At 50.8% G+C, this 20,794-nt stretch overlaps 1 protein-coding gene across 3 annotated transcripts in view; it reads right to left on the bottom strand.

The window, feature by feature from the left end:
• Ttc28 (tetratricopeptide repeat domain 28) overlaps window positions 1-20,794 on the bottom strand; it is a 436,243-nt gene that overhangs the window by 60,271 nt on the left and 355,178 nt on the right. For all 3 annotated transcript variants that reach the window (XM_031337381.1, XM_031337382.1, XM_031337383.1), the window contains 4 exons: window positions 6,810-8,151; window positions 5,156-5,679; window positions 1,991-2,100; window positions 359-488 (listed from right to left, as the gene is read on the bottom strand). In XM_031337381.1, the coding sequence (XP_031193241.1) occupies window positions 359-488; window positions 1,991-2,100; window positions 5,156-5,679; window positions 6,810-8,151 (2,106 nt within the window). The remainder of the gene's footprint in view (window positions 1-358; window positions 489-1,990; window positions 2,101-5,155; window positions 5,680-6,809; window positions 8,152-20,794) is intronic.

Genomic DNA, 20,794 nt, shown 5'->3' with positions numbered 1-20,794 from the left:
GAATTTATGGTGGAGGGACACCTGGTGCAGGGAGAGGGTCTGTGGTGGAGGGACACCTGGTGCAGGGGTCTGTCGGGGAGGAACACTTGCTCTGTTTTCTCAGTATTGGAATTGCCCTCCTGTGGTTAAACCAATCGTGTCACACTGGATTCATCAACCTATGTGCGTGACATCTGGTGGAGGCCAGCTGACAGCATGCTCATTGAGCTCATGGGGACTGGTACTTGCCCCCACTGCTCTGCTGATCTTTGCTGAATGAACAAGAAACCGTTTAATAGCAGGCTGTGGCCTTATGGTCTGCACTTATTACCAAACCATGGTACACACAGGTACACACGCGGACGGCAGCTGCTCTCACCTAGGCTGACGAGCACCCGCTGCAAGGCCTGGTAGGAAGAAGTCTGCAGGTCGAACAGAGAGAGCTTGTAGTCTGTGCTCAGCTGTGCCTCGTGCCGGATCGTTTCAAACAAGGCTGATGCCCTGTAAAGCTGCAAGGGATAGAGATTGTCAGCCAATGTCTATAACCAACGCCCAGCAGTTCAAAGATGCCAGGCAGCTCTTGCTCATACCCGGGTGCACAATATGAAATCACCTTTTTAAGGGGTCCAAGGGATGACTGCCAGGCAAGTCCTTGTGGATCTGAAGAAATCGTTTAACTCAGCCCCAGTTAACTAGAACTTAAGTGACCCGTCTTTGACAGATGAGGGAGTATGAAAGATTAGAACTTGTGGTCTGAAGGACATGTTAGAACCAATTATCAACACAAACAGGAGCTGGTTTTTATTAAAGCAATGACAATCCTCTACTTCTGTCACCAGACAAGAGTAACTGCCTGCCCCTGCTCCCCGGGCCTTAGGCACACTGGAGATGGACCGAGCTGGGCAGTGAGATGGTAGGTGGCCCAGCATCACAGAGCCCAAACACGGCCTTCAAGACCAGCTTTGCTTATCTCCATGGGGCTGGTTTCAGTCACATGGGCTTGAGAACCAAACAGCTGACACTTCCCTGGGAGACCCTGTCCCCGAAGCTCCACATTTATACAGGCTGGCAGCACAGAGCCAGAAGATGGAGATGCTCCTGGCTCTGCCACTCAGCGCTGTCAGACTCTGGCCAGGACACAGAGCCTCCATTTCCTCTCTGTCTTCCCGAGGAGTTTGAGGAATAGCTCAGGGAGCAGAGCATTTTCAGAACTGTTCAATGCTGTGCTGATATGAACTTAGGTTCTTGTACACAGGAAGTGACAGCATTAATCCTTTTCGTTGCCTTTAATGCTTTTTAGAAGGAGGCCAGAAGAGGCTGTTGGGTATCCTACAGTGTGGTTATAGGTAGTTGTGAGCTGCCCGGTGCGGGCTGGGAACTGAACTCTAATCCTCTGCCCTTCCCTGCTGAGCCATGTCAGCCCTAATCTTTAACATGCCTCAGCGCATGGCTCAGCACCCTAACACCCCAGCATGCTGCTGCACAGACCCAGTCAGTCCCAGCCTGTGCCCAGGCTGTTCCTCTGAAGACAGGCCTCACTGGGCTCATGAAGGGGTCCCCTGTTCCTGGCACACTGTTCTCAGTAATCACTCAAAGAGCCAAGGGGTGAGTTTGAAGCAGACTTCTGTCCACTCACAGCCAGTGGGAGTGACAACACACTCCTTTTTAGCAACAGGGACTCCCTGTGAGAAAGGGGGAGAGGTTATACCCTCTGTCCTAACTAGAGACCTGTGTGAGGACAGTAAGCCCAATGGCTACGCATCCTGATCTTACCTCTCCACTGAAGAATGCACATGGTTTTATACTAAACACAGCAACAGTGTACAACATGAGAATCTGAGAAACCAAGAGATCTGGCCCGTGGGTGAGCTGGAGTCTCAGCTCTCTGGTTACACAGGCTGGGACTCGGGTGCATTAGCCTAGTTTAGGCTGGCCAGTGCCCCTGAGAACTTCACAGCGGCTGAGATGGCCATGGAGGGAGCTTTAGCTCCTGGGGCAGAGCTCTGCGTACCTGGTGCTGAGCCTCCTCCAGGTTTCCACTTGCCCAAAGGGAGAGACCAAGACCATGGCGGATCTTTGCTTCATCTTCTCTTCGACCCAGTTGCTCAGCTAACCTTAAACCTGAAAGCAGACAGGGAACCATAAGGACAGGGGACAGGGACCGGCTGGCGATTTTGCTTCTGATGCATGTAAGGATGCCAAACCAGCCCGGGGGGGGGGCGGGGGGGGGAGGGAAGGCGCTTCCAGTGTAATAGGAAGTGAGGAAGTGCTGCAGCAGGAGCTCAGGCCATGGCTATCGGCAGTGGATAGGTTGGCAAGGCATGCACAAACAGGAAAACCAATGCCCCCTAACCTGGCTGCCCTCGCAGATACAAAATGCTTAGTTCTGCAAATGAAAAGTCCTGGCTGATACATTCATATCCCCAGATTCTCTGCCTGGGAAAAGCTTCTCCTGACAGCCAGGTACAGAGGCTAAGACAACGTGCCTTTCTATCTCACCCCACACCGACCAGGCAGCGCTAATGACAGGCTCATGAGTGTCTCTTGAAAGCGGAACGGTACACAGCTGGACCCTGCTCCTGTGACTGAAGCTGCCGACACGCTCTGGGTCCCATCTGTGATGTGCCTCAGCGGGGTTGCCAAGCAAGTTCGACTGTGAGCTGGAAGGCTGAATGGCTGCCCTCGTTTCCATGGTCTCCACAGAGGCACCTGCCGTGGGTCACTCACTCACAGCAAGCTTTGGGTTTTCAGGACACCAACCACCTCTGGGGCTTTGTGGGGCTAAGTTTGTCAGCCACAGTTCATCACATCGGTCACTACACTGGTCTCTGACACTCTGCCTGCATTCCAGTGTTCTCTGCATACGAGCCACTGTATGGCTTCCACAGCTCAACTGTACACACAAGCCAGAGTGCCTCTCTCATCTAAGTCAGGGCAGGAAGCCAGCGCCAAGCACTCTTGGCCAGTGGGATTCCTGGTTTTTAAAGGCCCTGAGTCAGCTGAGCTGCTGCTGTGAGTGGTGGCGCTTGGGGGTCTGCCTCCTAATTTATGATGCATTTCAAAACGAGTGGCTCAAAGAGCTCAGAAAAAACATTCTGTGTTTAAATCATGCCAGTGGGCAACAGAAGAATCTGTAAATAATTCACATGAAAGACAATGGTTCTTGTGAGAACTAGGATGGCTCTGGGTATTAGGACTTCCTTAGGGCCCACCACACTGACCCTTCAGAGCAGATGTCTGGCAACCCTCTTGGAAGACAAATTCTGTGAGAGAGGGACCTCACTTGGTCCCAAGTGTGTCCCCAGCAAGAAGGGTGTCCACAGGCAACAGGGAAGGCACACTTGAACTGCTCTCTAGGAGCCTGCACATTCTACTCTGCATGGCCAGCTCCCCTGCGCTGTCGTAAAGCCCTGGGGAGTCGTGGGACTGAGTCTACTTCCTTTGGTGGTTTCCAGAGTGAGGAGGGCTGGATGGCAAGCCCGGGAGTTAGCTGGTGGCAAGCCACACCATCTGGGAGTTGCTCAGACTCAGACCCACACAGCACTCCATGCACAGGGCAGGCAGGAGAAAGCTGCTGTGGCTCCCAGCTGAGCTGGCCCTCTGCAGCAGGTCTGCAGGACCTCCTGCCTGGCACTTGGGGAGTGCCATCGGGTGCTCTAGGGTCCTGAGTCTGCTCAGAGGGCACCAGACACCTAATTAGGCTCACAAACCTCTCCGCCACTATGGGGAGTTTTCAAATACAAGTTTTTAGAGCTCAATGAGATTTATCACCGGAGACAATAAAAACAAACTGCAGAGTTTTCCACAAATACAGAATTCTGTAACAGTGTTCCAGCATAGCCAGCTGCTGCCTGGAAATAGTATTTCAGAAGGGAATTAATAGTAAGGTCCCTGTTGCAAACCCTGCATGCTGGGTCTCACATATTTAGCTGGAAACCACCACTAAGTTCTGGGACTGTTACAATACTAGAATTTCAGCAAAGCTAGGGGCCCATGGGAGCAATAGAGGGGCAGGACAGCTCCAGGTTCAGAACTTCTCCACTGCAGGCCTGTGCTGAGCCACTGCCAGTCTGTAGCTACTGTCCACTCAGCCTCCTGCTTCCTACCCTGGGGACGTCACCTGGGGCTAGAGAATAGGAGGGTATAGCTGCTCCAACCCTGCAGTTTCTGTGAGGTCAGAAACCACTCCAGACAGGGGCTAAACCCGCTCTGCGATGAACTAACTTAAGGGTCAGGTTCAAATCATGGCACTTCTCCAAGCCTCTGTGACATAGCCACAAAAACAGGGAGACATGAACAGTTCTCGGGCTGGGGGTGGAGCTCAGCGTAGAGAATATGTCTAGTGTGTGAAATGAGCTACCATGTGCTTCCCACCACTGTCAAAGAAAAAAAAAAGAAAGAAAGATAAAAAGGAAAGCAGAAGGTAGCAAAGATGGCATATCTGGGTTTTGCTGGGAGAAGTAAACTCCGGCCTAAGGGGCTACAGGGGGAAGCCTTGGCAAAGGAGCCAAGTCCTTCACCAGCCAGCACACCTCCTCTCTCCCTCTCCTGCATACAATGACCCTGTGCACCTCTGAGGGCTTCCAGAACAGTATGGAGGAGAAAGGCAACCCCTTTGCTGTGAGATTCTAGCTCACGAAGGAAGGCCCCACTGGCCTCAGGTAATGGACAGAGGGAGAGGGAGGTGCCCAGTTTCCAGGCCAGCTCCTTAACATCAGTTTGTCCACTGTCAGAGCAAACACCAGAAGAAGGCTTGCGGGGCCCCAGATAGAGACACTGGGCTAGCAGCTGCTGTGCCTGAGCTGAGAACCACAGGCCATGGTGCTTATGTATCTTCTGGAAGGTCACCACGGCCTGGGGCAGTCAGGCTTGTTTCTGTAGTGGGCCCTCCTGATTTTATGCCCTCGAATCTTATGATCCGACTGGTGAGGATGTGTCGTGTGTCCAGTTGCTGCTCTGACAACCCAAGGGGTGTTAGCTATTAGCTATTTGGGCAGTGGGCTAGGAGCAGGTACCAAAACCAAGAGAGGGGGAGGCATTAGGGGTCCAGAAAGCTGGGGCAGGAAAGGGAAACGCCTTAAAACTATGGGGGGAAACCTGGTGGGGATGGCAGGGCCTGTGCGACCCCCACTCTGCACTGCTGGCTGTGTCTCCCCTGGTGGCGCCCTTTGCCTACCTTCCTGTAAGTACATGACTGCCTGTGAATAGTTCTGGAGGGCGTGGTGAGTCCTTCCCAGGCTGCTGTAAGATACAGTCTTGGCCACCAAGTCGTTCATCTGCGCTGCGATGCTCAGGTGCTGCTCCTGATAGACCACAGCCCTCTCGAAAGTGCCCAGGGATTCATAGGTGAGGCCCAGGTTCCCGTAGGCCCGGCCCTGGCATGTGGGGTTGTCGGTCTCCTCTGCAATCTGCAGATCGAGCTGGTGGTACTGCAGGGCTGTGTCGTACTCTCCCATCTGCTGGTAGACACCCCCCAGGCCGCAGGCTGCATCACTTTCCAAAGCTCGGTCCTTCATGTCTCTGGCAATGTTCAGCTGGCGTTCAAGGCAGGAGATGGCTTGCTCATAGTTCCCTAATTGGCTGTGGAGACTTCCCAGCTCTCCGTAGGCCTGAGCTTTATTGGAGGCCTCCCCAAGCTCATGGGCCACCACAAGCCTCTTCTCGAAGCACACAAGGGCCTGCTGCAAGCTCCCCGTCGCCCTGTAGGGATGCAGACAGAGAAGCAATGAGATCACTCCATGCAGGTGCAGACATGCTAAAGCCCCTGAGAAAATGAAAAGCATTCGTCACTGTCACTTACTATAGAGGCTCTTAACTCCTTCTCTAGCTAAAAATCTATCATGTGCCCTTAGAGTGAGATGCAGAGGAATTTCATAATCTGGAAAGCAATTCAAAAGTCATCCCTTAGTGACCTTCCCAGGAGCTTGCAATTCAGTGGGACGCACACCCCTGAGGAAACATAAAATATATTAATAGACACGATGATAGCAGGGTCCGGGACTCACTTGGGCCTCCCAGCCTCCACTACTGCTTAGCCGGTGCTTTTGAAATCACTTTACAGGAGCTATAAATCGCTCGCCCTGAGTTTCTTGGAGCACTCTGTGGGTGACGATTAGTCTGACCTCTTCCTCCCCTCCAGGAGCCCTGATCCCCTGCCCCCAAGGGAGGCCCTGTCTTGAGTCTCCCCCTTGCGGGGGGTGAGGGGATCATCCCTTGGCAGGCACAGCCACAGCCTTTGTATGTGCTGCTCAGAGACAGAGCAGGAGGATCATGGCTTTTGGTGGCCCATGGAGCCAGTTGTCTGTGCATGTGGCTCTCATCGCCTGAGCCTCAGTTTCCCCTGTTCCACAGCAGATGGACATGTGTTTTGTTCGTACAGCATTACTGTACTGTTTGGACAGCTATGCAGGTACCCAGTGTGGGTGTTGACTGATGCACAGGACCTGTCCCTCAGTTACCAGATAGGGCTGAGTAACTGGTGGCTACCAAACGCTCTGCTAATAAACACATACGTAAAATGTGGAGGTAAATACACAAAGGTTGGCGGAGAAGATCCACCCAGCTTCCTGTCCCTGTGAACTCTATCATCTTGGTCGCTGTGTGTTACACATGAGGTCTGAGCCCTGGATTGACTCTTGGGTGTAACTCAGGCAGAAACCTGCCCTCTCTGGGCTGTGGTGTGTCTTTCAGCAACACCACACTTAAGTCAAGGAACTGTTGAAAAGCCAAATGAGAGGCACGGGAGCAGACTGCTCTGTAGCTCGCAGCTGCCCTTCCTGCCACAGCCCCATCTTGCAAGCGTGTCTAGCCCCGTTCCCTGTCCACATTACCTGTGTCCGTTTCCTAGACCCCGGTAAGCCTTGGCTTGGTCTTGCATGCGGTTCAGACTCTGGGCGACAGACAGGTACTGCTCGTAGTACTTGATGGCTTCCTCATAGTCCCCTAGGGCCTCATAGCAATCCCCCAGGTTGCCGTAGGCCCGACCCCTGTCCAGCACAGACTCGTTCCCACTGAGCTGCTGCAGCATGGCCAGCTGCTGCTCAAAGTAGCCAATGGCATCCTCCATCACATTCATGTTCATCTTTGTGATGCCCATGTTGCCGTACACCTGGGCTTCCAGACTCGGCTCCTTCAGCTTCCGCCCCAGCTCCAGCTGCTCCTGGTAACACTTGAATGCCATTGTATATTTTCCAAGGGCCATGTAGACGGCCGCCAGGTGCCCGTGAGCCCGGCACTCCCCTGGCAGGTCACTCAGTTCCTGGTAGACCTCCAGCTCCTGCGTGTGATAGCCTAAGGCCTTGTCGTACTTCTGGACCATTCGGTACGCGGTACCCAGGGCCGCGTAGGCACTGGCCTCCAGCCTTCTGTCTTTCACATGGTGAGATAGGCCCAGCTGTTGCTCGTAGAACTTTATCGCACCATTTACATCCTTTTTGCAGATGAATATATCACCCAGGTTCCCTAGGGCTCGAAACTTTGCCTGGGAATTATCCAGGGACTGGGCTAGGGACAGAAGGTACTTCTGACACTCCTCGGCTTTAGCAAAATTCAGCAGAGCTTTGAAGGCCAGGCCCAAGTTGCAATAGGCTTTTGCTTGGCTCAGTTTGTCATGAAGGTCTTTGGCCAGAGCCAGATCCTGCTCATAGTACTTCACAGCCTCCTGGTAGTTCCCGAGGCAGTAGTGGGCATAGCCAAGGTTGTGGCAGACCTTTCCTTCCCCCTCCATGTCCTGGAGGTCGGGAGCGAGGCGGAGGTACTGCTCGTAGTAGGGTGCGGCCTGCACATACTCTCCCCTGGAGCAGTGGAAGTTCCCCAGGTTGCTGAGAGCCCGGGCCTCGCTCTGGATGTCTCTCAGCTCCCGGGCAATGTTCAGGTGGTTCTGGTAGTGCTGCAGTGCCCGGTCATGGGCTCCCAGGGCCTGGTAGGCGACAGCCAGGTTCCCATGAGTCGAAGCCTGAGAGGCACGGTCATTCACTTCCATGGAGATCTGCAGCTCTTGACGGTGGTACTTGACGGCCTGGTCGTACATGCCCAGGGCATTGTAGGCATTGCCCATATTTCCATAGGCACGGCCTTGGGCCGCGTAGTCGCTCAACTCTTGGGCGATGCACAAGTGGGTCTTGTGGAGCTTTAGGGCTGTGTCATAATCGCCTTTCATCTGGTGGATGATCCCTGGGAGGATGGGGAAGAGAACAGAAGGTTAGAGAAAGTGCGATTTACAACTCAATCTAAGGTGAGTTTAGTCCCAGTCAAAGGCTTTGGACTGACTGAAGGTGGGCGTGGCCAAGCCCTGTCAGGGCTGTAGAGGGAGGATGGCTTTCCACATTTCAAACCACCAGGGAAACCCAACAGATTTGATGACAAAAATGAGAATGTTTTACAAATAAACACACAAAATTAAAGGGCAAACACAACACACTAGAAAATATGTGAAAGCATATGAAGAACTCTAGCAGCTGCTGTGAAAAATTGTTGTAAAAATTCACTGTTGGCTTAAAAAGAAAAAAAAATCAAGATCCCAATTTACTCAAATAGGCAAAGAATAATAAATGTCAGCAGACAACTCAGCTGAAGAGACACAGAGAGGAATGGGGGGCACTAATTTCCCTTAATAATCAGTGAAATGCAAATTAAAACAACCCTGAAGAACCATGTTACCCACCCTAAACTAGCTAATAAAAACTTGGAGCACCCCCTGTACTGATGAGGTTGCCCCGAAACTGGCGAGGTGCAGTCAGGTGGGCTCTGCTCTGACCCACAGTCCTATGTTGGACAGACAAAGTGGCCAGATGTGCATGCGAGGGGTCAGACCTCTGACCCCACAAGACATTCCTGGGGTTGTATTCAGCTGGGAGTGTCATGGAGCTGGGAATGTCGCCAGCTTTCTCTCGGAGGGGGCACAGTTTCCAGAGACTGGCAGGGTTGGAGAACTGACTTCCTAGGAAGAAATGCCCCTTCTATGTGGTGGGCCCTTTAATGGTGGGAAAATGGAGACATTGCAGTTAAAGAGCCACTTTAAGCCAGTCCTCCTAAACTGCCCTCAGGTGTCATGGTTTTAACCATCATTGTATAAAATGAATCATATACTTCCTTTCTCCTTTCTAAAATGGGCCAGAGAATCTGCCCAACCAAAGATCGCTGTGGGTGCAAGCCCTGCCTGGCCCTGCTCCTGCCCAGGATCACTGTGCGTACAAGCTCTGCCTGGCCCTGCTCCCACCCCACCTTCTAATGACATCTTTACACTCAGTGATCCCTGAACAGCCTCTGGAGTCTACTGCAACATTTTAGGCGCCTATGTGATCCCTTGCTGGTTGGGATATAATAGGAAGACAGACCGAGAGGACTTCTCAGAGAAGGCTGCCAAGTGCAGTATGCCCCTGTGTAGCTCTCCTGGCCCGCCAAACACAAGGCCTTGTCACTGCTGCCCTCCTGTGGGGACAGCTGAAACCCATTTTCCTAGAACCCCAGCCTCGGGAAAACATCTGGCTTGAGACAAAGTCAAGAGTCCTGTTTTACAGGCACACCTCCACCCTACTCAATTGAGTGTCCTGGAGATAGACAGACAGACAGACAGACTTGTAATGAGTCTGAGGTCTTACTTTCTTGTTTTTGTTTTAAAATCAAGTCTTTGCCAACCTCCCTTTGAAAAACAATAAAGTCAGATTATAGTCATCCCAGAGACGTGGAGTGCTGGCTATAGTGGGACATGCCTGTAATCCAGCTTCCAAGAGGTATAGGCAGGAGGGTTGTGAGTTCAAGGCCAGCCTGGGTAACATAAGACTATCTCAGAAACATACAAAGAAAGGAAGAAACTCAATAAACAACATGTGCATCTTGCTTTGTGAATAATACCCAAGCTGGTGTGGTTAATTAATGCAGAGGCAGCAGCAGGAGCATCTCTTTCTCTTCCTCTGCCCTAAGGGTCTGGGCTGTGAGCAGGGAGCAGTCGCGATGGAAATGGCTGCTCAGGGTTGCAATGATTTGTGAGGGAAGCTGCCTGCTGGTTATAGCAAACCAATCTGGTCTCCAGACAGCTGCCGCTGTTTCCTTAGCTTCCACTGGCCCACAAAGAATCAGAGGAGGGCTTTCAAAATTACAGCTTCTACGCACAGAGAAGGGCAGGGAGGCTGGCCTCGCTGAGCTGGCCTCTCCCTCTGCTGGTGTCTCCCTTGACCGGTTCAGGCTGCTGCCAGCCTGGGGCATTCAGTGGGGACAGTGTGGTCTCTTGGCAGCAGTTCTCTTTGTTGAAGTCACATAAAAGCAGCCAGAGAGAGCAGTGCTCATGCTGAGGGGCTAATGTGTGACTCCTCCTGCCCTTTCCTGGATGCCACTCAGATGAGGACCTACAGAGGGGCTGTCAGCAGGAGTGCCCTCCGTGACAATAGGCTGTGGGGAGGGAATTAAATGAAGATCAGTGGGGCAGACAGGCCTCACAAAGCTGGGCCCTCACCAGGGCTGTGGAAGAGGACACGGGTTAGGATGTATACATGGCCATGGCAGGTCTCCACTATGGGCTTTACTTCAAAGGCTGTGGCAAGGGCCACGACCATGGACTTTACTTTAAAGGCTGTGGCAAGGGCCACGAGGTGGGCCATGCTCAGCACACTCCATGCGGCCAACTCCGTGGGACTGGAACAGACCAGACAGAGAATATTTCCATTAAGATGGCACCTATGCCAGTTGATCAGGAAACTCTGGCAGGAACTCAGTTCTCATTTGAGCTCTCTAGGAGCAGGGCCTCGGTTCTTACGCACACAGCACACAGGGACAGATTGTACTTCTTATTGATTGCTACCAGTGCCCAGCTGGGATTTCAGAGCTGACCTGCTCTTTCCTCTGCTTTCAAGCAGACCAGAGTTCGGCAGTCCTCACAGGAAACATCAGGTCTGGGGAACAGGAAAGACAAGTCCCCACCCCAGTCTCAGGGAGGAAAGGGGAATGGCCAGCAGAATTCATGGACCCCTGTCCCCTTGGCTATACTAGCCCGCCTGCCTCCAGACGAGTGTGACTCCGCATGACATCCAGGCTGAGTGAGGTGAGTAAGGTTCTCCTCTGTGGAACTGTTCATGGGTGAAACACGCAGTGTCCCCGCTGTCTGACATATCCTAGGAGTTGGGGAGACTTGGGGTGTTTACGCAAATAGAGGAAACAAGATGGGGAAAATCAGGCCATCAGCATGGGCACACAGAGCCGTTACGCTATTCTCCTAACAGTTAAGTAAGAAAGTGAGGCAGGCAAGTTGGTGCTGTGTGCTCTGTGTAGACTCTTCAGAGTAAGCAAGGCCTGATGCAGGCCTAAGCACATTTTTCCATTAGGGGGATCTTGGTAGAGGAAGCAATCAACTGGTCACTAGACTCTCCAGTTACCAAGTCTCGTTCCTACCTGAGGACACTGCATGCAGATTACACATGGGCTAAACAGTCCTGTGTGCTATGTTAGCTCACAGGCGTGACCTTCACACTTACAGGCTGGCACACACCTTGTCTGGGATTGGAGGGGACACGGTACTGCATTTGTTCTTTCTGGTGCTTCTACACAGCAGATGTGGTCCAGAGACCCTTCCCTATCACCTTGAGATTCCTGGATCTCGGCCTCAAGTTTTCACTTACACTTCTACATGGTTTTGAAAATGTCTCAGAGCTTGGGGTGGGGATGTGGGGACAGGCCTAGTCAGTAAACAGATGGCTCAAATCAAAGGTGCAAGAGCAAGTGCTAGAACTGGCCATGTCCTTGTAGGTAGGTACCTCACCATTATTTTTACCAAGGTTGGACAGCAAAGTACACCTTCAGACGGGGTGTGTGTGTGTGTGTGGGAGGGTAACTCCAAAATCACTCATCATATGACTTTATCAGCTACAAGTGTCTTACAGAGAGGCAGGCTTCTCCAGAAGCTGCTTCGACCTGGTTCATCAATGCCACAAAGCCACCTGAGGCCTGTATGCCCAGGGCTTGGGTGCCAGCTGGTGAGGCACTCCAAGAGCTTGAGTGAGGTCGGATCCTGGTGGGCTAGCCTTGTCAGAGGGTTAATACACCACTGAGTTCATAGCTGAAGGAACACCCTGGAGATGTGCCTCTGAAGCAGATGTCTTGTCCCAGATCCCCAGATCCCTCCTGTCTCTCGGTGCTGTGCTGTGAGCCTACCGAGAGCTGCGCATGCCTGCCGCTGGGGCAGTCTGTCCTCACCACAAATCCCTAGTGATGGAGGCAGCTGGCTGTGGGTTGTCATGATCTCTACAACTAGGAGCCAGAATCTGTACTTTTGAGTTACTTTCTTGGGTATTGTATCATGATGACAGAAAGTCAAAAGTCAGTCTGTGGTCTCAGAGACATAGAAAATTCCAGAACACAGGCCCACAGACCTCGAGAGGCAGTTTCTGCTGGAATCAACCAAACTTGGTGGCCTGACTGACTTGCCTTCTGCTTTCCCACTTTGCACAGAATGCCTCTTTGTGCAAGGGGGACATGACTCAGTGCCCATTTCTCCTCTGCCAATATCTGGGCACAACTGAGACCACATGCCGGCAGCAGCCACATGGATGCTGTGGAAATCCCAGTGTGGGAGAAGCAGCAGACACCATCCCTGCTGGGTGCCGTCTCCAGGGAGGTATGCTTAGTAGTCTTCTGCCCTGACACTAGCCAGGCTAATGCACCTGACTGCTTTTCCTGACAGGTCCTTCCCATTCCTCCACGGGACCAGGGAAGTGGCCCCATGTTAGCTTTTAGTCAGGTGTGGGAAGCTCGCACCCCTTCCCACAAACATACTTGGTTGGACATACCTGTCTTTTTACGCAAGCTTAAGGAAATAGCTCACTTGTTCTGTGGTCCCCAAGAAGTCACCCTAAAGCAAACATTAAGCATTTGCATTATACATACATACATACATACATACATACATACATACATAATACATACATACACACACACACACACACACACACATACTGTGGGCTCTGTACACATCCTATTTCCCTGTGAGTAATCAGGGGCCGAGGCTGCAGGTAAATTGCTCACGAATCTCCTGGGCCTCTGTGGTCATGAATCTCAGCTAGAAGGAAAGATTAATTGTATTATGGAGCAGGAGAGATAGTAATTAAAGCTATGACAAGGGGGCAGCCAAGAAGGGGTGTTTCACGGCGCTGACGAAGGAGGAGGAGTCAGGCACTGTCTTTCCTAACAGCTTGGGCAGGACTGCCACTGTGAGAACAGCTGGTGGGAAGCAGGCCTGTTGTCAGTCACTTTTGGAGAAGACAGAGCCTGCCTTAGCAGTGTCACCTGGGATCTCGGTCAAAGACAGGAGGAGACTCCTCTAAGGTGCTGAGTAGCACAGGAAGTTGTTTTCCTGGGATTTCTGTGACACTGGGCTGGGCCTCTAAGATAGGACCAGTCCTACCTATGAGCTCTTTCAGACCTGTCAAGAGTGAGCTGGTTAAAGTTTGCCACCTCCCTGGCCGGATGCCCCTGATGGTGCTCCAGGGCTGAGCCAGCCCGCAGGCAGCCCCGAACAAACACCCTTCTGGTCTCCCCAGTCCATTGTTCTCATTTCTTCTTTCTTCCCTTGCTTTGGCGGTGGTGAACTTTTCCAGTGACCGCCCCTCCCCCATCTTCATCTGGGTATGCTCCTCCCTATCCAGGAAGAGTGGAGCATGGTTAAGGGACTTGCATTGCCAGGGTGTGCAGAAGAGCTGAGTTCCCCTGAGGGAGGCGGGGAGGGGGGGTGCTGCATTTCCAGTCCCCTGCAGCCACCACACTACACTGCCATTTCTCTCTGCAGCGCAGCAGCAGCAGGAAGATAGGCCACAGCTGCCTGGGACCAGTGAGCTGCACGAGGGCTGCATGGCTGCCCTGCTGGCCATGAGCTTTGTCATGGCACCAGAACTGGTACCACCTGATGGATGCGCTGTCTAAGCCCTTGTCCCAGCCTAGCAACAAAGCGCATGAGATTGGAAAGACATCCACTAAGAGAGGTTTTCCCAAGAAGGTTTGAGCGCATGCGCCTCTGGATGCTCCAATCCCACCCTTGACCTTGTGAGACCATGAAAGTCTGCACACTTGACCTCGTGAGACCATGGGAGTCTGCGCACTTGATCCAGACAAACAAGCTTCCCTGGCCTGAGCATTGTCTCATGCCCTTGGGACTGATGGGAAAGGTTTTGGTTAAAATTTGCTATTAGGAAATGAAAGGGGATGGGGTGGTGGTGGAGAGATGGCTCAACGGTTAAGAGCACTGACTGCCCTTCCAAAGGTCCTGGGTTCAAGTCCCAGCACCCACTTGGTGGCTCACAACCATCTGTAATGGGAGCTGATGCTGTCTTCTGGTGTGTCTGAAGACAACTATAGTGTACTCATAGGCACGTAATAAATAAATATTTTTAAAAAAGAAAGAAAAAAATGAAAGGGGCACAGCTTATAACCCGGGCTCTTGGGAGGCAGAGGTGGGAGGTTCAGCGCAATCTCCACGCCAGCCTGGACTGCAGAGTGAGACCCAGCTAAAGAAAGAAAGGAGGAAAAGGAGACTCGGTGAAATCTAATCCAGTTATCAGTGGGGCAGCTTCACTGATACCCTCCGTCCCATTCCAGAAACGCTCACATGGAGACTTTTGGAAAACTCTTTTCCAACTCAGCTTGCTTTTTGGGAGCCAAAAATTATGGATTTCTCCTTCTGCTTTACCAGGAGCTCCAACTCAGACAGGAAGTTCTACAGTGCCAGCTGTGTCAGCCCCTCCGTGTGGAGCCTCTAGACTCTTGGTCTTGGGTTTTTCATTTTGTTTGCTCTGAGTCTCGGCTTTGTATTCCTACTGCATCATCATATGATGTTATGAGTGAGGTAGAATCCTTTATGGGATAAGACAAGTTGCAGACAGTTGGGCAATGGTTTCTTTCTGCCCACTGTACCCAGGCTCATCCTGCTTGTGGCCTGTCACTAACATGCATCACATCCTACTACCTGAATAAGCCAAAGGGCCACTTTTGATGGAACGGCAGCTTTCTGAAGTAAGATGTGGACCCTGGCATTGCAAGATCCCTTCTGTGGCTCCACTACTTCACTGTGCATGTGTGGCTCCTCCCTGTCTCCCCCTCAGAAGACCATCAAAATGAAGTTAAATTGCAAATGCCAGCATGGCACTCCACCTTCTGGGAAGGCTGTTATTCCAAACAGTGTCACCCAATGGTCCTCAAAGATCTGCCTCCCTCTGGGACTCTTTTATAAGATGTAATACAGCTGTCACTCTTAGATGCCACAAGTTTCCACCAAAGGGTCTTGGCATCATCTTACCCAACAACAGGTTTGTCTCTGAGAATGTCACCGCTTAGCTGTCTGTGATGGTGCTCTGAGAACAGGCTCTGCTTCCTATTGGATGGCGTGGACAGTGGCGGAGGAAAGCAATCTCCTGCTGGGTGTTTCTGGTAGGTGATCCTAACCAGCCACTACCACGGCTTGGATATGGTTTTAAGGACACACCCAACCTGCACAGTGACAGAGCATCATAGCCTGGGGTGATGCTGCTCTGGGGTGTGCCCACTGGAAGGGCTAATGAACAATCTGAAAAACATCTTCACTCCATGCCACTGCCCGGCTGGATCTCTTCAGTCACGAGGCTGGTAAACTAAGAGGCCTTTTGGCCATCATCTGGTAATTAGAGCACAAGTCTGAGGAACTGGAAACCTTCATTTTAAACCCTGGCTTTGGAACTAACTAACTAACCGTCCCCACCAGCTTTCTATTTGTGAGATGCAATTCATCAAGAAGATGAATTAAGGACTGGCATGTTGCTTAGTGGCACAGCATTTACTCAGCAGGCTCAAGGTTCTGGGTTCTACCCCCAGTCCTCCCCCATTATTAGTAATGGAGAAACACTTTTAAAACATGTAAAATAGCATTGTATTTATTTGTTGTGTTTGTATGTTGCAGCACACCTACAGAGGTCAGAGGGCAACATACAGGAGTTGGTTCTTTCCTTCCACCACTGGGACCTGGGGATTGAACTCAGGATATCAGGCTTGCTGGCATTTGGCCAGCCCAAGGAATATGTCTTAACTTAAAAAAATAGTAGTGGGAGGTAAAAATAACTACAGCAACACACAAACATTCTGCTCTCATGGTCTCATTGAAGGCAGGGCACTGGGATCACTGGCATGGCTGCCACACATGAACACATGTATACACGCATGCAGGCACACACACACACACACACACACACACACACACATATACAGGCACATCCACACAGAGGCACACACACACACACACACACATGCCTCACCATCCTCATCTGTATCCCCACTACCACTGTCATCATCACTATCATCATCACCATCATCAGCCTTTGTTGCCAGCAGCAGCAGCAGCACCGTAGTACACAAGAACCCATCCACTCTAGACCTTTGATGGATATCCCCGGACTCTAACACCCATTTTCAACATCAGCCACTGTCAGTGCTGTTAAAAAAGCTAAGCTGGCTGGGGAGATAGCTTGGCAGTTAAGACTGCTCTTCCAGAGGTTCTGAGTTCAATTCCCAGCAATCACATGTTGGCTCACAGCTGTCGTAATGGGATTTGATGCCCTCTTCTGGTGTGTTTGAAGACAGCTACAGTGTACTCATATACATAAAATAAATCTTAACTAAAGATTTTGACTTTCTAAAAAAAGAAAGAAAGAAAGAGAGAGAGAGAGAAAGGAAGAAAGAAAGAAAAAAGAAAGAAAGAAAGAAAGAAAGAAGAAAGAAAGAAAGAAAGAAAGAAAGAAAGAAAGAAAGAAAGAAAGAAAGAAAGCTAAGTGTTTGTTTCCCAGCCCTGCCTCAGTCAAGGCTGGTTAAATGGCACCGCTGTCACCTGCGGGTCTCTGAAAGGCCTTAGCAGTTTCTTTCTGGATGGCATAATGCATGGATTATCAAGGCCGCCCTAGTGTCTGTGGCCGAGGTGAATAGAATCAGAGGAAAAGGAAAAACACCTTTGTTTAAGCCACTGTACACAGGGCTAGATCGTGTGTTTACAGTTGGAAGTCCAGCTCACACTGCAGCTGGCATAGGACCATGCTTCCCTTGGTGGCATAAGCCCTCAGCACACAGTGGCCACCAGCATGAGGGCGATGGTGAGAGAAGAGGTCGGCTCACCTTTCATCTGTCTCTTGTGTCTCTGCCCAGCAGCCCCCTACCTCAGCTGTGCCCACTCTGCCTGAACTATCATGGATTCCTCAACTTTCTTCCTTTTATCCATCTTCTACAACCCAATCCCTTTTCCCACAAAAATTTGCTCTTTCCTTATAAAATTTCCACCTCCACTTCATGTCTTTTTAAATTATTGTTTTTAACCTTTGCTATTATAATTCAATCATTTTCCTACTTCCCTCTGCTCCCTACAAACCCACACATAGACCCTCCTTGGCAAATTCACACACAGTCTCTGTTGAGGTTTTGTCTTTTACTGTCTGTCCCCAACATAATTTTGATTGGTGAATAAAGATGCTGACAGCTGGGCTGGAGAGATGGCTCAGCAGTTAAGAGCACTGACTGCTCTTCCGAACGTCCTGAGTTCAGATCCCAGCAACCACATGGTGGCTCACAACCATCTGTGCAGCTACAATGTACTCATATACATTAAATGAATAAATCTTTAAAAAAAAATGCCAACAGCCAATGGCTGTGGAGATTTCAAGGGCTTAGAGAGAGAGGACCACAAGGAGAAAGGAGAGTGAAGGCACTGTGGGCTAAGGGCCAAGAGAACGTGGTCCAAACATGCAGCCTGGTTAGAGTTGAGAGCAGCCCAGACACAACATAGTAAATAATGGGTGATAACTTGGGGTTATCGATGGGAAGGTAGACTCTAACAGCATGGAGGGTAGGATATTGTGCTGCTTAAGGAATATTTAAAAATATGAAGGCTGTGTGTGCCTGTCATTCGGGAACATAAGTGGTCTAAGGCAGGAAGAAACCCCATGCTGGGATTTATAATTTTATTTTTTTTACTATGGGCCTCTTTTTTCACTCATTGTTATATGTTTGTGATTACATATATATTCCTAAATATGAGCTGTTCAGTCATAACATGTAATGTTGTGTGTGTGTGTTTTCAGGATGGACTATTTGGTGTTGGATAACAAACTGATGATTTGTACAGCCGAGGCCTCATGGTCTCTTCCTGCTTGCTTTGGTGCATCTGCTGTCCCGGTTCAGCTCCCATTTAGGTGGTCAGTGGTCGGTGAGACTCAACGTGTGTGGCTTCTGACGGTACTGGGAGATGCAATCTCACAGCAAACTCCCAGATCCTCCATATCTTACAGCCTTTCCACCCTTCTTCCTCAGTGCTCTCTGAGCTGGAGTCTGGAGTGTTTTGCAGGTGTACCCTTTGGGGCCAGGCCCCAGAGCACTACAGTTTGATTGGTTGTGGTTTTCTGCAGTGGTCTCCATCTATTGCAAAGAGAATTTTCCCTTGAGGAAGGCTGAGAACTACACTTATGTGTAGGTTTAAGGAGGGATACTTGGAATGTGGTTGAAGAAGTGTGTCGGCTGCAGGGTCTTCTCTGAGATCAGTGACTTCGACAGCCTGGGTTCCCAGTGCTCCCGATTTCGTGTCGTTTTCACCCTTCTGATTCTGATATGCTGAACTGGGATGAACTTTTTAGCCCTTGCTGTGAATGATTCCAAAGGTCCACTGACCTCAGACTGTTGCTTCTCCTGAATGTAGCAATTTTGACTTATTTTTGTTTTTCTCCATTTGTCCTTCAACTAAATTGAGCTAATACCTGGGCCGAGCAGCTGCCCCTAAACACAGAACACTGCTTGTGGCTCCAGTGGGGTTTGGCTCTTTTCTCCAGGTGCTTGGGCAGGCCACCTCCCTGTCTCACAGCGGTGGTTCATACGACCAAGTAAGGCAGCCACAGTTCAGTTCCCAGGGGGCAGTGATATCCATTTTATCAGCTCCCAGGACTGAGGCCTTACTCTGTGTCAGGACCCAGCTACAGAAGGGTAAGAACCATCCCTGTACTGTTCCTCTGAGCCCAGCTTTAGGTATCAAGCTGTCACTCTGCACTTGGGGGCAAGAATAAGTAAAATGGGGGGAAAGCCCTGCAGTTCCCAATGCTGAAAGAACGAACTGTAAGCTGACTCCTGCCACCCACCAACCCTTTCCAGAAGGACCCACAACAGTGGCAGCTCTCCTCTCAGTCAGCAGGGAAGCAGCCACCAAGTCCTGCACATCCTGGAGGGATCTCAGTGCTTGCCATACGGGCCTCTCCTCCACGGAGCCCACCTCACCCTCTCTACCTCTGCATCATTCCTAGCGGGGACACACCGTCATCAATCATTCATTTTCCAGATGGAGAAAGTGAAGTCACAAGAAGGGAGTGGCCTAGCTGAAGCTGGACAGCTGGTTACTGTTAGTCTGGACCTGTTTCTCATCTCACCTCCCTGGAGCCAGCATCTGCCAGCCCTCTAGAGTGAGGAGCACCTGGATTTATTAGGCTCGGTTAGCTCTGACATAAACTGCTGAGCAACCTTTGAATGTGAGCACTCACTGTGTTACCACAGTGCACACCATTGTAGAGGGTCACGGTGACAACCCCGGGCAACAGGTGTAAGGATACCCACCCACCCCCACGGCGTGGGTGAGCTCACTCCAAAGCTGCCAAAGGTTTTTCTGTGTCAAAGGAAAAAAAAAAAAAAGAATGCCTTCACTTTCTACTTCAGTAACAGGAAACATACAGATGGCCATGGAGCAGGCTTGCATCAAGAGATGTGTATTTCTTTGATGATAGGCCTCTTATCTGCAGTCGATTTTACGGGACTGCGTTTGAGAGAGTGTTATCACCAGTCATTAATAAGACACATCAACTGGCTTAGCAGTGATTTAAAAAAAAATCATTAATGAAATTTATTCAGTATAGAAATATGTTCGTAACTAATTCAGAGATGCCTCATCCATTAAACAAAAAAAAAATATTGTTGCACAGCTCATTACAAGAGGCTGGGGGAAGAGACAAAGGCTGAGTTTTCTCTTACAAGGCATTTGCATAAATTAGTTGGGGAGAGCCTCCTCCACTGAGGGTTTTGCGCTGCACATCCCCATGTAGAACGATCCTGAGAGGATCCGGGAGGCAGAAATTAGAGAGCGGCGAAGTGGCTGCATGCACTATTACAGAAAGACACAACACCCACGAGGCACAAATCGACGCAAAGCAGCCTGTGCTGGTGCAGGGGAGAAGCAGGGCGGGCTGGCTGACTGCAGCCCTGGGCAGGTGCGGGGCTCCTAATTGGTTAGAGTCTCCCAGTTCCTAGAAAGAGCGTTCCGGTTCCGAGCTGCATGAGCCATGGGGACCTAGTGAAGAGCCAGTGTGCCCTCCAAGAAGCAAGCGGCCTCTCCTCAAGGAAGCAGTCGCAGGCCCTGTCACTCTGATGGGCCAGAGTCACACGTGTAGCCTTGCAGCCTGGCACGCCCCTTCATGATGGCTCTCTGAGGGTGGAGTAGAAATAGACATGGGGTTTTAAAGACTCAGCTAGGAATGTAGAATGTCTTTAATCATTTTATTGATTACGTTAGGATATTGTTTTTGATAATACCACCGGCTTCACCTCCATTCTACCTTTAAAACTGCAACTACTAACAAAGTATAAGTGACTTGCAAGGCTCAGCTGCTCATTGTTTCCCTCAGCACTGTGAACTGAGGAAGGAGCCACACTCTCTTCCTCTTCCTCCTCCTTCTCTTCCTCCTCTTCCTCCTCCTCCTCTTCCTCCTCCTCCTCTTCCTTCTCTTCCTCTTCCTCCTCCTCCTCTTCCTCCTCCTCCTCTTCCTCCTCCTCTTCCTCCTCCTCCTCTTCCTCC

This window comes from Mastomys coucha, unplaced genomic scaffold, assembly GCF_008632895.1.
Source record: "Mastomys coucha isolate ucsf_1 unplaced genomic scaffold, UCSF_Mcou_1 pScaffold22, whole genome shotgun sequence".
NCBI lineage: Eukaryota > Metazoa > Chordata > Mammalia > Rodentia > Muridae > Mastomys > Mastomys coucha.
Note: the sequence above shows the minus strand (reverse complement) of the source record. Positions and strands in the feature narration are given on the sequence as shown.